The following is a 20,714-nucleotide window of genomic DNA, read 5'->3' as shown; positions in this document are numbered from 1 at the left end:
ATGGATTGACTCATATGAATCTGTTCATACCAAAACAATTTCCCTAAGAACGTTCTCAAAATATTTTAGTGCACAGCTAATTTTATTTTGTAGGCTATATTGAGACATTGCCCTAACATTCCTCAATGGCAATAACAGGAGTCATTGTGACCAGTTCTTCTTCTCCAAGTGATAATTCTGGGTTGGTTTTTACATGTCCTCTAGTAATGGGATTCTCATGTGTTGTTAAAATGAAGAAATTACAAAACTGTTATTGCAAATGCCTTCATTTCAAGCTTAATTGCATTCATCTCTGAGCCTGTCCTAAACATTTATGTGTAATTTCTTAAAATAGACAACACTGGGTCTGAAATTTTAAGTTCTTGCTTGGAATCCCATCACTGATCAAAGGGATTCTTATCCTTTTATTGCAGAAGATTGCCATATAAGATTACAATAGATTGCATTCAGACTTTTTTGTACGCCTTATTTTTAAACCCATTCACTGGAGTTTATAGATGACAAATGTATAAAAGACCATTACACTGAATGTAATGTGATTTTTGTTAATGCAGTATTTCCATATGTGGCAGCATCTGGCTATCCTTTTCTGGATTTGGAAGTTAAACGAGATCAGGCCTTCTTAGACATCCAAGGAAAACTAATGCAACAGAGCAGACTGAGAATTAAAAAAAGAACAACCCAGAGGGAAGCAATTCAAACCACGTTTATATTGTTGCCAAAAACCCATGTGGATGGGACAAGGAGGTCAGAGGAACTGAGGGCAACTGGAAAGAATCTTTGCATGTTATAGAATAGTCCTCTTTTTTAAAACCAGGAATAGCAGCCTAATTACACAGATGAATATTAAAAGTGAGCTTCTTAACAGTTGCAAATTTAATAGAGTCACTTTTCTTTCCATGAATCTAAATATGGATGAGGCTATTTTTGGTGCATATAGCATAACATTTTGGTGTTTCAATTTTCCTATTTCCTATACTTGGAATGCATTCAATTAATACTAATTAGACAAGAAACTATTAATAAACCACCAAGGAAATCAAGCATCACATATTAACACAACCTGTACATTGCCTGTCGTTTTAAAATAACTGCAATAGTGAAACAAAAATGGTCTGAAGCACCTGTTAGGTTTTTATTGTCATACCTCCTGCTTTCAGATACTAAAGTGGCTAAACACAAGGAAAAAACTGCTTCAACTAGCCTTAAATCAATGCAGATTGAATGACTTGAGACGGATTCAGCCAAGTGAAATGTAGCAGAAACACAGTTACAAAGCTAATACTATCTATCATTGAAGGAGAATATATGACTGACAATCTGTTTACTACAGATTCATATCTGAAGAACACATATCCTCAAGTTAAAAGGCAAACACGGAGATGCGGAGATATAAACACTTTAACTGGTTTCCAACTGATTATGTCAAATCATGACACATTTAGTCATGGTTTATTGAATATGCTATGACTTGCCAAAAGCAAAGAAAATACATTAAGGCTTCGGCTTAGGTTCCCTGTTGATATATAAAGCAACATTGAGCTAACTAGTGGTGCAAACCAGAAAGTTGCTTTTATAATCGAGGTTTAGATTAGAGCTTCCTATTGCTTTTCCTAATTTAACCCTCTTCTTAATAAATTTTACTAACCAGAGCTTTGACAGACTTGCTCTTTGGATTAACTACTTCCAATCCATTACCAGTGATACAGACCCTGTTCACGTGATATGCCTGGTGCAAACATTAATTAGCGTGCATGGAGCCAACCTTGATCTGCATGGCTGTTTAATGAGATGTTAATTTTTCTGTGGTCATTCAAAATAGCTGGCTACTATTAGAAACCTGGCTACTGTATAACTTTCCCATAACTTAAAGGTGTCTAACCAAAAGTGAAATAATTAAACCTTCATTACAGCCCACCCAGTGTTAAACCCCAGGGGATCACATGCTAACACAGTGCTGGTTACTATAGTTAACAGGCTTCCTTTACAAAATTGCCCAATTAATTAAAGTTATAGAATAATACAGCTGTATGTAAGTTAGTGAAATTCCATATGTAAAAATGCAAGCTGCTGAATCCAAGGCGCATGCAAGCTCATCATATTTATATTATACTGACTCTCTTCATGTATCTGAACCTGTCTGATCCAGGAAAACAACTATATTAATAAACTACTTTTTAAAACTTCATTTCTCAAGGAGAATGGATGCCTTTTAACGTGGATGATTTCATTTGTTAACTTGCAGTGAAAAATGGAAGTTCCCCCTCATTTTAGTCTTTTCTTCGGAAACAGTTCTCAGTTGGGAATTAGCCAAAAGGAACACTAGCATTTGCAGAAATATATTAGTCATTCATTCTTTGTGTGTTTCATGAAATTCTAATGAATCTGTCACACAATAGCACCATAGAAATTCTGAAGTTCACAATTCACATTTACATTATAATGCAGGAATATACAATATTATAGGCAGGCAGTGTAGATGTAATAAAGAAAAAAACAAAATAATTCAATAAGTAGGCTAAATAGGTCCTGTAGAAATTTTTGGCTTTTCTATGGGGAATGTTTACTTGCCACCCATAATAATTACTGTACTGTCCTAAGGGTAGATTTAGTGGAAAATAAGTATGCATAGAGTAGCAATCTTACAAAGAAAATTAAACTGTTCTAGTTCCTTAGAGTATCAATAAAGGACTTCACATTTTTTCAGTGATCCCTTGCCCTTTTTTTAAAAAAATATCTTCCTTTTTAAATAATTAGCAGATCAATAAAAAGTATAGTTTTGAATTTCTTCTGGTATATTTATTTGCATGTGTATGGATCAAAACATATAAATAAAGAGGGGAAACGCACACACTATAGTATTTTCTACCTGCCGGCCAAAGTAATACAACTAGCAAGTGATACAGAACTTAATGAAGGGCTTTTAATCATACAACTTGCCTATTTATTTCTACTTTACGTTGCTTGTCTCTGCCTTGTAAGAATATGTAAGGATAATAACAAGGCCGCTTATTACAAATCCATACGTCCCAAACAATAAAGACAAAGAAACAGCCTTTTTCAAAATGGGTGAACAGGTGGTTTCTTTTCATGTCCTTTCTGCCATGTGCCTCCGTTGGGCAGCTGGTCCCTATAGTGGAGGCAAAAGAGCAGCTGCTGTTTAGAATAATAGGGGTGACCAGGGAATGGTCCCTGTTGCTGATATTTTGTTAAGACAAAGCATTCGTGTTTCTTCTTTAGAGCTATCAAGTCAAAGGCAGCTTATCCTGTGGGTTTCTCTATAGTCTCCTACATGGTTTTGAACTCAATCATACTGAATTACATGGATGGTTTGCAAAAATGGCAAATGAACTTCAATATAAGCAAGAGCAAAATGATGCATACTGGAGCAACCCCACCAAATATTTTAGAATTCTTTTGGCATACCAAACTGGTATAATAACAACTGTCTCAAAAACAAAAGTACAGTATAAGCCTGGGGGTTCAAACAAAGTCAAAGGTATCTGAAGCTCAAGGTGTCCAAAAGTAGACACGTCTTCCCTACAACAACAACAAAATAAAATAATTTGACCCCATGCTAGAAATTAGGATCCCATGACCCCAAGAAGAAGAAAAAATGAAATAGACATTTAAATAGGTTTGTGATTGAGATGTATAAAACGCACGTACATTGAGGATATTAGGGAATAAACATTGCTTTCTTTCCCCAAAATAATGGAAAAATATTTATTTTGGACTTATGTAGATGATTTTTCAGTAAATGTTGAGAAAGTTTGAAGGAAAGAGAGGATAACAATTAGCAGCAAGGTGAATGGACTTAATTACAGCCCTGACAAGGATCAGGTTGAGACAAATCCTCCTGGAGAAAATCTATCTTCTAATCAATAATCAATACATGCGTAATCAATAATTCAATTAAATAGTAGGATTCTCAGCTGAAAACTGAGCAATAGAGACTTGGAGGTTTTACAAGGTTTTTATTTTTTGAAAAATACCTAATTTGTGGAATTTGTTGGTAAGGAAGTTCAGTCTTTCCAAAAAGGATTAGACAAATTAATGGAAGAAATTTTTATCAGTGACACCATATTGTTTTACATTTATTGTGCAAGAACAACTGAAAAAAAAAACCTATTGTCTTTAGCAGGGCTTGGGAATCATAAACATCCATTTTCCACCATGAGAAACATGCTGCTGTTAATCGTATGGTTTTTCTGTGACCCAACAAGGTTCTTCTTATATTTTGTTGTTCATTAGAATTTAAATATTTAAATATTCATTTTATAGAGAAATGTGTAAGAGCCATGGTGGCACTGTGGTTAAAGTGCAGTATTGCAGGCAAACTCTGCCCACACCAATTCTGACCGGCTCAAGGTTGAGTCAGCCTTCCATCCTTCTGAGGTTGGTAAAATGAAGACCCAGATTATTGGAAGCAATATGCAAATACTTCTACATTGTAAAGCTCCCACAGAGTGTTATAGGGAAGTATATAACCCTAAATGCTAAACGCTATTGCCATCTGTTTCATCCAAGGACCAAACAAAGCAGTAGCAATTATGTTACTGGTACCTATCTAGAAAAAATAATTTGGCAGTTACTCATTTGTAGATGTCGATTAATGAAACATGTTTCCTTTTGCAATGCATAATAGTAATATGAACACATATAATGAATGAACCAAAAGCATTGGGCAGACAGATGGGATTGATATTGTAAAGGCTAGGAAGCAACCATTACATAGTTATTTGATAATGTAGCTTAAAAGACCAGTACAGATATTCTTACTGCAAAGTATCTTCATAGAGCTATCTGATGAAATTAAACTGAGGCTTCAGTTTTCACCAGCCATCATGTTCTGCCATGGTTTGATCAATTATGGCTGAGCAAATTATATTTTGCCTTAGCTTGATGTGTGAAAACAGTGATGATGAAATTATCTGATGAAATCAATTGGTGCTGGAATACAGCAGAAGAAGATCTGCCTATAGGCAGTGTTACTAAGAAATGTGTAATGTGTCACTGGTCTTGGTTGATTGTATTTATATTCTGCTTTTTTAAGATTTCAAAGTTATAAATTAGGATCTCCAAATTTTATCGCCAATCTAGCTCTTTCATGAAATTGCTTGGACTGAGAAAAAAAGACTGACCAATAATTACTCAATTCAGTACTTTAACCACTATACTAGTATAGGCTATGCTGAATGTAGAATATAAAATAATATACACTGCATACATATGATATGGCATGGTTCAGCTTAGATAAATCATACATTTTCACTGCCAGAAGAGGTTCAATACTTTACATGACTGCGAAGGAAATCCTGCTGAGTCAACGGAGCTTATGTTCATACAGGACTGCAGCCTATTTTTCAAAGAAAGAAACCTACATTCTTATGTTCAGTAAAAAAGAGTTACGATATTTAGTAGTCTTTTGTATATGCTCCCTTAAGGGAAATCCAACATACAGTATAAAATACAATCATATTTCACTTACTAGTTTTTGAAGGACAAAAATCCACTGGGCATTGTGAGAGAATTTCAAGCAACAGCTGTGAAAGCTAAACTCAGCTATGGTTTATAGCATGGCCTTTTTAGCTACAACATGATCAGTGTCATAGACTTCAATCAAAAATACATACTTGAGCATTTTTACCGTGGCATACTAAAGTGCATGAACTGAGTGAAATTCCTTTCACCAAAGGCTATTCAGAAGAAAGACAGGGAGCTGGATGCCTCTGCCACAATGCTTTCCTTAAAGCATCAGTGCAGATTTAAAAAAGAAAAGAAAACCTTCTCATTTTTCAGTGTTTAAGACTTGGCCCCTAAGCATGAATTCAAATACTTTTTTATGAAGACCTGTCTGTTTGATTGAGGGAATGGTGCTGTTACAAATCTTTTTAAATTACGTTTTATCTTTGAAATAAATCTATTTGAACTTAAGGACTTCAGGACTGGGTATTTCAGGGCAGATGACAGCAAAGCCTTGCCTATCTTAAAAACCATGCTGGAGGCCATACAATAAGCCGCCTTATCAGCCCTCCATATCACACAATAGATATGACTGACAACTCCCTGGTGAGACTTGAACTATTACTTCCTAATGTCTCCTGACTTGTTTCATTGCCTGGAGTTCTCCCAAAAATCAGAGAGAAGCTCATGCTCTTCAGTGTTAGAATGGCACTTGTGATTGCGACATGGGCTGTTCTGCTTCCCCATTCCAAAACTCATCAAGGACCTTATTCCCTCTGAAAGGATCCTTCTCTAGAAATTTATATGGCTACCAATTCTTACATTACTTGCAAAATTATTGAAGACGCAGTTGATCTCCCAGGCTGTGGGGACACAGTGATTGTACATTCTCCTTTTGGTTTTGCTTTGTTATGGTCTGATTGTTTTTGTTTTGGTATTTTGCTCTTTCAATCAGTTGTATTCTTTACACATTGTTCTTTTAACTAGAAGCTCCCTTGTTTGGGAGTCAGGTGGCCGATTTATTAAATAAACAAATAGTCTTTGAATTGTGCCAAAGTATCAAGCATTCATAAGTTGTCAGAAAAAAATATCATAATGGGTCCTCCATACTTGCAGAAGTTAGATTATGCTATGAGACCATGTTTCATCAGATGCTGAGCTACCATGATATCAAGGTAATAGTACCTCTTCTCAGTATCTGGCCCTCCTTCTTATATCCCGAGGCAAAACTAAATTAAGGTATTTTCTTTCCTATGCATTGGTATGATGGCATTTTGAAACAGACCCAGGGCTGATAAGAAGCCATGAAATCCTGACCTGGCAACCTGATAGGTTGGCTTCTTCATCAATGATCAAATCCTTGGTGTCATATATTTGAGGGAAGGGAGATTAGATAGGAAAATAGACTGCAAATATATATGTCAGATATCTTCTCCTCTTAATCTCTTGCTATTTCTGACTATTAATCATCTGGATTAATGGCTTTAGGCCATTTTCATCCCCCCTACCTTCCCCACTAGAGACATCTCACCTCTCCAGGTACACTTCTACATTCACACAGAAAAAATAGGGGAAAAAAAGTTCTGGGCAAACAAGTCAGTCTTATGGAATAAGACCCAGTTTTCACTTAGGCCCATTTCACCTTAACTCAGCAATAGTTTGTCCTCCAGAAACCTCCAGTTCTCACCTCAGAGTGCTGTAGCAATAGCAATAATTATTATCCTTCACAACTTTTGTACTACCTTCTCTTATTGGCATCATTGTTATGATTATTATTACTCTGGGTTTTTTTTTTTTGCATGTACACTGAAGTTTATGCACCATAGACAAATTCCTTGTGTGTGTAATCACACTTAGCCAAATAAAGTATTGTATTGTATTCTGTTGTATTGACTTGTATTCTATTCTAGTCTATTCGTAGCACTTGGACTTATATACCACCCCATCCTCAGGTTCAAACTCTATGATGTAGGCAGAATTAGCCTGCAATACTGCATTCTAACCACAGTATCACCAGGCTCTTTAAAGAGCTTGTACTCAGTTTCTTAAAAAGAAAGCAAGCCCTCACACTTCACTGGTGAAAATAAATATTTCTATACATTACAATTTTTAATATCTTTGTTCTTATATTCATAAGGAAAGTTTAGGTTGTTGTATTTTTAAAAAATCAAATCTTATCATCAGTTTGCTTATGCAGAATGTAATGCAACTCCAATTTCTTGGAGATCTTAATGAGCATTGCTTTGCAGACATAAACAATGCAGATTTGATGTTGCTTTGTTTATATTTAAACATAATTAAACTGTGATGTAGTTAACACAGTAACTCCCTAGTCATGTATTTGATATTAGGAATGTGCAAGTTTGAGGACAGTTGAACTGTTTGAGGCAACACCACAGCTGTTCAAAAAATTGCATTTAGCCCTAGCGCCTCAGTTATTTTAATCTCTGCTCATGATTATTTCTTTATTTAGGCAATGACAAAATAAATAGGCAAAGGACTGTAGGACTTATGATTGAGAATACTGTATGAAATATCAATTTCCATGTTTTTAATGGGAAGTAACTTTTATAAGAACAAAAAGAATACATTCCTTTTGCTTTCATTGGTAATGAACCTGTTGAAACCTTCATGGGAAATACATATCCTTTTAATGTGAATTTATCTAATCTAGCATTCAATGTGCAAGTGGGATCACCATTACAGTTTATGTAGGCTGAAATTATGCCTAATGGTTATACTAACTTTGACAGGACTCTCAACTTAAAAAAAACCTGAAGATCAGTGACTGGGGTGAGTGACTGCCCTTTATTCAAAAAACTAAACTGCCAGCCCTGCAAAATGAATGTATTGCAGCACTTTTACCAACTTAATATCTTCCACATGTTTTGAGACCATGGGCCCCCATTGCTGAAGGATTTTAAATAGTTGCAATCCCAACAACTTCAGAATGCCAGATTGAAGAAGACTAGACTAAAGCATATGTCTTACATATGTATAAAGTATTTGGAATGGAGGAAATATGCAGGAATGCAGGAAATAATCTATAAGAATGTTTTATCTGTATCTTTCCCATTTTTTCTTATCTTTCACAGAAACAGATTTGATTTCTTTATTGGAACTGAAACATCAGTAAACACACAAATAAAGTTAGTTTAGTTTCTTGTAATCAAATTGAGTATTGGCAAGAACCAATGCCCCAAATATAAATTAATATACAGCGTTACTGAGAAGGCAAAACAGATGAAGTTATTAAACCATTAAAAATATTTAACCATTTCTCCTTTGTACTGCAGCTCATGCAATCTTCCAGAAATGTAAACTAGACTATTGCTAAAAGCTTAAAAACGAAATGGCCCAAATCTAAATATAATGAAGGGATTGAACAGCTAAGCAATAGTAACTAAAATCCTTCCTTTTGTGAACTGCCATTGTGAAAGAACTCAATGACCTTTTAAGAAGAGCAGAGGGACCTGGTAATCTGCTTATTAGTCTGTTAGAATGCAGTGTAAAGATACCAGTTACCTTCTGACTATCAACCCAAGATTATTCATGGACATTTTTTGCCTTAAGAACTTAAAGATTTGGCTATCACAGAGTTCAGTGGAAGTTTCTTTCAGGGGTAAGTATACAGGTAAGGTGGGGGAAGATGTAGCTGATCTCCAACTCTCAGTATATCCAGACAACACCATGAATGATGGAGAAAACTAAGAGTAGATTTTCTCCATTATTCACTGTTCAGCAACATCTGGACAGCTGAGGACTCCTTACTCTATCTGCAGAAAAGTCTCAACAACTTCTTTTGCTGTTCATATAGATATACAAAAGACAGAAAAACAGGATGCAGGGGGCATTTAAGTAAGACCCAATGAGGATAATAATGTAAGAGATTGTATGACACAGTTCCTATGTTAAAATAGTAGTTTTAATAATAAAATTGTTTCATGGCCTTGGGCTATCCCACCTGGTCAGGAAGGGAAGGTATGTTTCAGATCTGTCAGTTAAAGAATTCCAACTAGTGGAATCTAGGAAGAGAGCCACCTCTGCCATTGTCCCTGCCTTATGTTATACTCTTCCCTCAGAGGTGAAGCGGGACCCCATGCCCCTGGCCTTCCACAAAGGAGTAAAACATGACTCTGCAGCCTTGAATGGGAGCCCAGAGGAACACACAGCCGTGGGGCTGGTTGGAGTCCTGAGAGCCCTCCTCTGTTTTTTAAACGAATTTTTGTACAGGGTTCAACTATCTTGCCTCTTTTTAAATTCTACATTTTTAAAAATTTTAATTCTTATATGCTGTACTATATATTTTAACATTTTTTTGTATACTGACAAGCATCCCTCTCTGAAGGGAATAGGAGGTGAAAAATAAATAAATGTGAAAAATGAATGAATAAAAATAGGATCAAGTAACCAAATTACCACTAAAAAGACTTTTAAAAATTTAAACAAGAAAAATATCAGAGCAGATTCATCACTATGGAAAGATCTTAGTCACAAGTAAAACACCATAGTAGAAGACTAATTGAAATATAAAAACTACCGAGATTATCAAAAAAAACCCAGCCAACAGTTGTGTTTAAGCCTTTGTTTCTATCTTCATTAAAATTCAAAGGTAATTTATTTATTTATTATTTATTCAATTTCTATAGCTGCCTATCTCAACCCAACTGACTAGTCAAGTTGTATCTGCAAGTCTTTGGGCAAGTGAAACAAAGAGTTAATTGAAGGTTAAGTGTTTAAAGATCTGCATTTTATTGCTGAGCCTGGGTGATAAAATGGATAACATTTTAGAAGTTTCAGCTGAAACCGTCTCATCTCTTGAACATCTTGGATAGATTAAAGAGGAAAGCGACTGTATAAACCATGGTCCCTAACCTTTCTAGCTTGGTGGCCTGGTCCTCTGTGTGTGTGTGTGTGTGTGTGTGTGAGTGAGCAGCAGGTCATGTGGGCACGTACAGCTCCACTTGTGTGAGGGTACATGTGCCCTCCATTTGTGGGAATGGAACTTCATGTGCAAGTGTCCACTCATGTGAGCGGTGCTTCATGCATGCACTCTTGCCATTTCCTCTCAGCCTGGTTTCAAATAGGCCATGGCCCAGTAGTGGTCCGCGGCCCAGATGTTGGGAACCCTTGATATAAAACATGACTCACAAGCACTCTCTTATTTTTGCCTGTTCAAAGTCCCAATCATAATTCTATCTTGGACTAAAGTACAGAATTAAAATAATCGCACAGAATATCAACAGCAACCAATTATTAGTGTAAACACATGCATAGGCTGATGTGTAAAATCATATCACTCACCAGAGCTGTTGCTTTCACCTGAGGGCTTTCACTGGTATTTTCAGACCACATGACAAATTTCTCTGCCTCTGTGAAGAAATACAGCATTTTAAAAAGAAAGTTCTATCCGCAGGTCAGAGATCACAGTTTTTAAGTCAAAGGACACTCCTGGGTTTTGAGTGAACCAATAAATGAGTTAGGATATGGCAAATTAAACTGTCTAATATAAATTGGGTTTATTGGATTTAATAGTTTTATGTGAATTCAGTCAAAACTAAACTAAATTAATTAAAACTTTTCTATGTGATGATTGTGTAGTGCTTTGAATTTTATTCCAGAAAGGTGTTTTGAATGAAGCACAGGGGAGTGGGAATATAGTAACTCTTTGCAACTCTTTAAAGGGACTGCATCTTTTTCAATGACCACACCATTCTGTCCACAGCTGTCCTATAACTACAGGAAACACAGCTACCTTAAAAACTCACAGCAGGTTATTTTCCAACTTCCACATGCTCTTCAGCAGTTTTTCTGATCTGACTCTGATGTATTACACAGCCCTAGTTAATGTTACTATTTGCCATATATATTAGGACTAAAATCAGTAGTGGAGATTTAAGAAAAGCTGTTCCAATTTGAACAATAAGCAATAAGTTAATAACAACAACAATATCTGTAACACTGTCAAACATCCAGATTTGACTATCTCAGGTCCTTGGTAAGGATTCAATAGGTAACCAAAAATGCCAAACCCAGACTGAACACCTGGCTGACTGCATGATGATGATGATGATAGGGACAGCTTGGATTCAAATGCTACACTAGTTTAGCTTAACCACAAGAATTTTGGCTTGTATGTTTCTCAAAGAGCAGTAGGTCTGTTTCTTTCATCCAAGGAAATCTGAAATCTGCCAGAAATTTGCACTGTGACAGTCCTATTTTAAGAAGTTAAACAAGTGGAGAGGGAAGGCTAAGAATCTTCAGGAGGATGCTGCACTACAATTTCTCCCAGAAGCCCCCACTAACATAACCAAACATAAGCAATGTCTCAAACAGATGCCCCAGTACCATCAAGTTACAGGTTCTGCTAACAAATGGGAAATCAGTTTCTTTTGAAGTACAGATTTTTCCATAAGCAGACATGACCTTTCTTTAACTTTGTAAATATATCAATTCTGAAATAACTTAAATGTTCCAAATAAAGAATAAGCATTTCATGGGGGATGGTCAACTTCCATATTCTGTTGGGCATAGATATAAATCAGGTGACAAAAATTGGAGATTTTTAGTGTAAAACATATTAGATTTGCAGAAGCCTCAGTTACTGCTATTATTTTGCTGCTTTCCCCTCCTATGATTCTGCAAACCAAATCAAGGGTCCATCTGGGTCATAGGCAAAGCCATTACATGTCTTACATGTCTAATAATTTGGGCCTAGAGGACATTCTAATATCAGACCACCAACTGTGTGTACCAGAAGGGTAAAGAATGCCAAGTCAGTCTAAGCAACTTTTTAAAACCCCTAGGTATTCCAGAACATGGCGTTAAAATTTCAAGCATGCTACGTTCAAAACTGCAGGCAAAATGAGCACTGGTCCATGTTGCTCATGCTAATTTCATTTATCTTTTGTATGGTTTATTCAGCGAGGCATAAGACCTCCGCGGGCTGCTATCAGCAATCGCTAGATGAACATCTTTAGGTCCTGCCTGGATTCCTTGTCATTGAGAGCATTGCTGACCCACTGGTTTCCTTTGACTCATGAAGGATTTCAGCTGTGAGCAGTACTATAGATGGCTGATAGACAGCAACAATTAGGAGAAGGTACAGAATAGAAACAGCACTGAAGTCTCTCAGCTCAAAGGCAACGGGAGGGCAGAGAAACCGAGTTATTGGGTGGATTTCATCTGGCTATGGCTTGATGCAGAGGAGAATGGAGATGTCTCAGAGAACGGATATAGCATGGATGTCCAACCTTTTTGGCTTGCCTGGATCGCATTGAGTGAAGAATTGTCTTGGACCGCATATAAATATATATATCAGTAATATAGTTAATGTATATAAATCACATAGCAATATTAAAGTTTACAATCTTGTGAGACTGCATTACTAGATGTCCAGGGCTGCATGCTGCCTATAGGGACATAGCCTTGAAGGGGGAATACAAGAACTGCAAAGTAAATAAAAACTCAGAAGGAGGAAGGGGTAAAAAAGAAACTCAAGAGGACACCTTGATTTAGTTTGAGATCAGAGGAGGCAGAAGAAAACTGATAGGCTTCCAAGTTATAATATCCTATAACAATAAAGCAGAATTCCAATAATCCTTGCAGAATCTGTTTTCTGAACTAGCTTACCTCAAGGAACTAAGAGCAGCCAAAGGAAGTTTAGCTGTTGGTTAAGACAGGAAGCTCACTAGAGATAACCAAATGCTTCTAATCACCCCTTTCATCAGGCAAAGCTTTAAATGCAACTATAAATATAAATGTAAAATAATAATAATGTAAATCAGGAGACACATGTCTGCATTTTATTAATAATGGAGCAGAAAGAAATGACAGGGATTTGGAGAGATGGTTAAAAACAAAAAAATGGATAATACTTTCTCAGATTCATTTTTGTGTCAGTGCTATCAGGTGGTCCCCTGTCAGTTGACTTTGTTTAGATTTTAAAATTAAGGTGCTTCTGACTAAGTTAGTACTTTGATAAGAGACTTCCAGGATGTTGAGAATAGTCAGGATAACTTGAAAATACATCCCTGAAGAAGGATAAGCAAACTATTCCCACATTGTTGTCAAGAAAACTACACGGAAGGTTCCATGAACTGACTGGACATCGAACTTATCCCCAAAAAAACTTTATTTTATTTGACAGTTGCTTGAAAATTTGCATCATGGTAAGAGTTCAAGTATCCTGTTATCTTAATAATGTTCTGATTCAGGAAAATAAAAAGCTGTTTTCTGCCGAGGCAGGCCACCGATTCATCTTCTCAGTACTGTCTACAGCTAAGCACAAATTGCTTTGGGCTCCCCTTTAGAAAGAATGGTCATAGAGGAAGGAAGGAAGGAAGGAAGGAAGGAAGGAAGGAAGGAAGGAAGGAAGGAAGGAAGGAAGGAGGAAGGGAAGGGAAGGGAAGGGAAGGGAAGGGAAGGGAAAGGAAGTTGGTTGGTTCAACTGAAGAAATTCCTTCACGGCAGCTTCCTTTGAGATGTAACGGAAGTGAGAGAGATTGTAGGCCACGGAGACATGATTTTATCATCAAAAAAACTCTCCAAGTGAACATTAGATATTCATGCACATAGGCCTCCGATTACCTTTCTTGTAAACAATGACAGAGTGTTGTGTGGAAATCGGACCATTATATATGGCTTGACTATCTGTATGAATTCAGTCACAGATCCACCTTTCCTGCCCAACATAAAGGAAAGAAAGGGCTTCCCTATTTAAGGTTGATGCTTTTCAAAATATTTTATTTTGGATATTTCTGTTTTAGAAGATGAAGCACCAACCAGACAAGCATTACTTTGGCAGATGGGCAAGGCAGGTTCTACCTCAATATCTACAGATTGTTGATGGAGATGTCCTGAGTGTCAAAGGCCTTTAATGAAATGGAAGTAAAACAGGGGTGGGCTTCAAAAATTTTAGCAAAGGGTTGCTGGGTGGGCATGGCCATGGTGGGCATGGCCTAGTGGGGCTCCTGCACCACAATGGGGGTGGTGGTGGATTTTTGTCCTTCCCAGGCTCTGGATGCTTTCCTCGAGCCTGTGGGAGGGTGAAAATGGCCTCCCCGGGCTCTGGAGGCTCTCTGGAAGTTAGAAACGGCCTTTGCAGCCTTTCTGAATTTCCAGGAGGGCCGTTTTTCACCCTCCCTGAGCCTCCTTGCACACCCTGCACTTATCTGCATCCAAAAAGGCTGCATGGGGACTCCTGGGAGGGGTGGAGGGGCCAGCCAGGAGTGGGATTTGGGGGTTCTCCAAACTGCACAGAATCTTAGCTAGGGCCTCTGCCAAACCCCTGCGAAGGCCCAGCAGCCACCCTTGAAGTAAAGCCAACTATATGCTGCTTTTCAGCCTAACAGCTGAGGTAGGCGTCTTAATTTGAAATTCAAGGCTTAAACTGAAAAAGGGAACCTGGTGAGAGAAAAATTAAGTGATTTGGCAGGGTTTTGTTAGTTAGATAAATATTTCTTGAACCAAATGAAACCTCAGACTTGTTCAGCTGGATGAAGACAACAGTCTCTCTAACTCAGCATCTTTCCCCCAGGGTGACCAATCAGATGCTTATACAGGCAAGATACAAACAAAATAGCCCTTTTCTGTTACCTTAGCAACTGGTTTTTACAAGCTTAATACTTCAAAAGGAAATATATGGTACTAAATGAAATATGTGGCTATTATGCCCATTGATAGTCACATTATTTCTCCAATCTTCTCTCAAAGCCATCCATACTGACTGACTACTACTTGTAAGATACCTCACAGTGAAACCGCTGCAAGAATGGAGTGAGGAATGGACTTACGACCACAATTGAGCCCAAAATTCCTGTGGCTAAGTGAGACATTTAAGTGAATTTTCTCCCATTTTATGACGCTTCTTGTCACTGTTGTTAAGTGAATCACTGCAGTTGTTAACGTGATGAGATCATTATTAACTGAATGAGGCTTCTCCACTGACTTTGCTTGACAGAAGGTTGCAAAAGGTGATCACATGGCCCAGGGCACTGCAATCCGTCATAAATATGAGTCAAGCATCTGAATTTTGATCACAAGACCATGGGGACACTGCAATGGTTGAAGGTGTGAAAAATGGTCATAAATCATTTTTTTCAGTGTCATAACTCTGGTCACTAAATGAACTGTTGAGGACTGCAGGGTTATGCAAAACTTTGTGTCAAGCTACTGCACCTCTAAAGAGCAACGAAAAACTGTCCCACCTTTCTCTTCCTGGAGTTACAGTTCAGTTGCAAAGTTCCAATTTAAAATGTATCTTTTAGAAGTCTTGTTACAATTTAGCTCTAATCTTATAAATTCCAAGCAGCCTCCTCCAGCAAAATCTTAATATTAATTCTTTTCCTCTCCCTTCCCACTTATAACGAAGAAAGTTTTTTTTTCCCCCGATGTTCAGAAATCTTTATTGTCCCCTTGGCTTTACTTTTCAGTTTAATTACCTGCTGATGGGTTTTTCCGATTTCTCATTCAACAGCTGTCACCGTAGGGAAGGAGAGTGAGAAAAAACAAACTTTCCCTTTTAACTTTCATTCGCCGCTTTTTCCAATCTTTTTGGGGGAATGATGTATCTTTAATGAAATTCAAATTCCAGGGTATTTAAATGCTACTTATTATCCAGGTCATCCAGAACTTTCACTTTCTCAGCTTCCTCCTGCACATTCTTATCCGGATGAAAGCTTCTTTGCGGCAGCCATTGCTGACCGCCGCTCCACTGCTTTCGGAAAAGGGAGTTAAGCCAGCTGAGGAGGGGGGTTGTGATTTTCCCGGACCCCTGCCGGATCTCCCCTGTCTTCAGTTACCTCTACAGGTTAACTATTAGCCCCCAAATCCGGCTGGATCGGGGGCACTCCAGCGGCGAGCGCAGCAGAAACCACACACGATCGCGGATTCCTGCCACCGCCGAAGTCTTGCAAACCGGAAGACCCAAGTCATGCCAGCACAGTGGCTCAAAAAGATGGATGGCATTTGGCTAAAGGGCCTTAGGAAAGTTCAAGCACAGTCACCTCCTATTGGTCAAATGTTTCACCCTGAACTTCCTATCATTCCATTTAAATGGATGAACCTAATTCTTGTTTCTTATTTTTCTGAATCTATTAGATCCAGTTTGTTGAATTTCTTTTTAAAAGTTAGATAAACATTTATGTTTATTTTATCCCCCCCTAAATATGGGAAGTTTTGTTCACAATTTGGGTTACCTATACAATTTTTGCAAAACAGACACTATCTTCTTTTCTGTACATTATTTTTATAAATAGATGCCATTTTTATACACTCTTTTTCAAGATGTGCATTTTATTGCAAAACACAAACCTATTTTAATGATTTCTAAAGTATAACTAAACTTCATTTAATTAATCAGGTTAAAATGTGAAATTAGGTAAATGCACATTCAAATACAGATAGTCCTCAACTTGTGACCATTTCAAATTAGGGTGGTGCTGAACGAAGGGACTTAACAAACTGTTCCTGAAGTTAAAGCTGCTGCAGTGCATCATGGCCACATGAACACAGTGTGGATGTTTGGCAGTCTGCCCTTATGACTGACCAGGGTGACATTACAGATGCTTCGCTGCTAGATCCCTTGGACCTACCTCCCAACCAGTTGGCTCCTCACAAGCCTTGTGCCTGCTTCCCACCCTCCTTGGTCCCCCATCCTTGACTCTCCTCCTCAGAGGTGGTATTCCGCAGGTTCTGACCAGTTCTGGAGAATCAGTAGCGGAAATTTTGAGTAGTTTGGAGAACCGCCAAATACCACCTCTGACTGGAGATTTTACAGTATCCTTCCCCTGCCACACCTACCAAGCCACGCCCACAGAACCGGTAGTAAAAAAAATTGAATCCCACCACTGCTCCTCCTCCATTATGCCTCAGCTTCAATTACCTTTTCCAAAGATCATCTTTCCCAAAAAGAAATGGCTGATAAGCCACACAGCTTTCCTATACAGAGGCCATCCTAGAAGCCGGCACCATTTTGGAAGTGCCTGCAATTCTCTTCATTTGAGAATGAATTTCATTTTGGGGACGGCACCACATGGCCTCTGTTTGTGAAGGCCACATGGCAGATTGGCCGCTTATCTTTATGAAAGGGAGATTCTGCCATGCAGTCTTCCTATACAGAGATGATTTTATGCCATCTTAGGCTGGTTGCCATTTTGGGAATGGCAGAGGTTCAGTGGTTATTTGTGTTTTTCTAAGATTTGTATTCTTGCTGGGCAGCTATGATTGAACACTGGGTTGAGTTCAGTTTGGTGAGCCATCCACTGAAATTAAATAAGGGCAATATGAATACCAACCAGGTTATTATGGTGCAAAGAGAATGAACTTTGGATTATGAAATCTGCAGACCAATTCTTATTAGATTTTTATTCTATCATCTACCTACCTACCTACCTACTTATCTATCTCATCTACCTAGATCTCAAGTTGAAAACATATGCAATACTCCTATCTTTTATGATTCCCACAATAACAACCCTGTGAGATGGGTTGTGCTGAGAGACAGTGATTCATTTTTTTAAGTATTTATTTGATTTGTCAATCGCTTACAAGATACAGGTATAAGAATAAATATAGTTTTGAATACATGAGATAATTACTTATAAGAAAAATAAAGAACAATAGGACAGGGATGGTAGGTGCGATTGGTGCGCTTATGCACACCCCCTACAGACCTCTTAGGAAGGAGTTTAGGTCAATAGTAGACAGTCTAAGGTTAAAATTTTGGGGGTTTGGGGAAGAAACCGCGGAGTCAGGTAGAGTATTCCAAACATTGACCACTTTGTTGCTGAAGTTGTATTTTCTGCAGTCAAGTTTGGTGCAGTTTACCTTGAGTTTGTATCTATTGTGTGCTCTTGTATTGTTATGATTAAAGCTGAAGTATTCATTTGCAGGTAGGACATTGCAATGTATGATTTTATATACTATATTTAGATCGGACCGGAGGCGTCATAGTTCTAGGTTTTCTAGGTCTAGAGTTTCAAGTCTGGTGGCATAAGGTATTCTGCAATGAGTAGAGGAGTGGAAAATGAGTAGAGGAGTAGAGGAGTTTGGATCATCAACAAGGTCTTGACTATTCAGCTTGAGAACTCTTCTTGTGAAATATTTCTGGACTTTTCCAATTGTGTTAATATCAGATACATGATATGGGTTCCAGACTGATGAGCTGTATTCAAGTATTGGTCTTGCAAATGTTTTGTATGCACTAGTTAGTAGTGTGATATTACCAGAGAAGAAGCTATGTAGGATAAGATTAACAAATCTTAATGCCTTTTTGGCTATGTAGTTACAGTGGGCTCTAGCACTTAGGTCATTAGAGATGAGTACTCCAAGATTCTTGACAGAGTTTGGATCTTCAACCAGGTCTTGACTATTTAGCTTGTATTTTATTTTCTGATTTTTTTCTGCCAATATGTAAGACAGAGCAATATCAAGTCACCTAGCTGGCCCTGTCTAATAAAGACCTAGAATACAAGGTTTCCTGCTGTTTATTGCAGCTCCTTAACCACTTCACCAAAATGGTTCTTGTTATTTATGTAATCACCCCTCATGTCTATCTCCGGTCATATGGGTGTATAGTTCTGACCTCAGAGGGCTGCTGGTGAGATCCCTGAGAAACTATTTGTGAGCATTCAGTCAGAAGCACTAGATGACTGCTTATATTACAACAAAACACGTTAATGGTATTTGACTAGTATCATCCTGAATAAGTATGTAACAATACTCCCTGTTTTATGGATCAAAGATATTGATTGCAGCTGTTGCTTGTATGAAAGCTATCAACAATAGCAGGTTAGTTCATATAGTACTCTACCGAGTTACTCATTCTTTCTGAAGAAGGAGTCACAAGAGTGAAAGAAAAGAGGTTGCCAAGGAAACCGTTTTGAAATTTAGTAGTGGCTTCAAACGTATCCAAGAAATAATGCCTGTTGTCATAGCCTCGAGTGTCTCTCATAAACCTGCTTCAAGTCATCAAGTGGTTAGAAAGGGCCATTAGAAAGATTGTTTCCCTGAAGCCCAGAGCCATTGTACATCATTTTCCTTTTACATTCAGGGCATGCATGTGGATGATCCATGGCTTTTCTTTCAGCAGTCACATAACAGGCCAGTTGTTCAGAATATTAAAGTGGCTGGGCTATGTCGAGGTGCATATAGAAAGGCCCATTGATTACTGGGACTCCTGACAGTCATATCCGAAGCAACTGGAAGCAACTTTTGCACAAACACTTTCAACTATTAAGGGTGCGCTGAATTTATTTTATATTCCCACAAAGGGTAAATAAACAGGTAGGTGAGATGCAGCAGGTGCTTGATGTCTTTTCCTATTGTGTTTAATGGGCTATAGTTCTTACATCTGCACGGAACCGGTAGACAAGATGCTTTGGAGTTAGTAATCGACAATGTAGTTATGAAACCCAGTTGTGCACATTTCACTCTCCAGATAATCATGCTGTCAAAATCCTGGTCCAATGTCTGAAGCCTGTGTGTTTCTGGATGGGGTCAATCATGACAAGACGGACTGGCTATGTCTATTTAGACCCCTCGGATCAGTGGTGGGATTCAAATTTTGTTACTACTGGTTCTGTGGGCATGCAGGGGAAAGGTACTGTAAAATTTCCAGTTAGAGGTGGCATTTGTTGGTTCTCCGAACTACTGAAAATTTCCGCTACCGTTTCTCCAGAACTGGTCAGATCCTCTGCTTCAGATATTCCATCGTCGGTTCTCAGTGGGACTGCATTTCTGCATTCAAGATTTGTATGCAATTTGGGGTTTTTCTTAAGACTCACAGCTCCTGCTTGAAAAGCAGGTGGGAACTGACCATAGAGTCTTTGCAGACATATATACAGTGCTCCGGTAATGCCATTTCCTTAGACCAGTTAGTCATTCATACACTAGTCACTTCCCAAATGGATAATTGCAAGTTGTCTACATGAGGTTCTCCCTGAAAACCATCTGGAAGCTACATCTGATCTAGATTGTGGCATTGTGGACAGCAATGTAAGCAACGAGTTATGCTTACATGATCTCACTATTTTGTGAGCTGCACTATTTATTATTTGGCTTCTGGGTACAATTCAAGGTGCTGGTTATCTCTGTAAAAGCACTTCATGACATAAGATTAATCTATCTGAGGGACCACTTATCATAGTTAATCAATCAATCAATCAGAGTAGGTGCCCTCTGGTCTCCTTGCTTGAACAGTGTCATCTTATGGGATGGAAGGAGTGTCCCTTCTTTCTTGTAGTACT

The 20,714-nt window shown here is 38.1% G+C and overlaps 1 protein-coding gene across 4 annotated transcripts in view; it reads right to left on the bottom strand.

Moving 5' to 3' along the window:
* PALM2AKAP2 (PALM2 and AKAP2 fusion) overlaps positions 1-20,714 on the bottom strand; it is a 249,548-nt gene that overhangs the window by 84,846 nt on the left and 143,988 nt on the right. For all 4 annotated transcript variants that reach the window (XM_026713390.2, XM_026713391.2, XM_087926505.1 and 1 more), the window contains one exon: positions 10,771-10,838. In XM_026713390.2, coding sequence (XP_026569175.2) covers positions 10,771-10,838 — 68 coding nt within the window. The remainder of the gene's footprint in view (positions 1-10,770; positions 10,839-20,714) is intronic.

This window comes from Pseudonaja textilis, chromosome 2, assembly GCF_049901715.1.
Source record: "Pseudonaja textilis isolate UNSWEBS1 chromosome 2, rPseTex1.2, whole genome shotgun sequence".
Taxonomy (NCBI): domain Eukaryota; kingdom Metazoa; phylum Chordata; class Lepidosauria; order Squamata; family Elapidae; genus Pseudonaja; species Pseudonaja textilis.
This window is presented reverse-complemented; position numbering and strand designations above follow the sequence as displayed.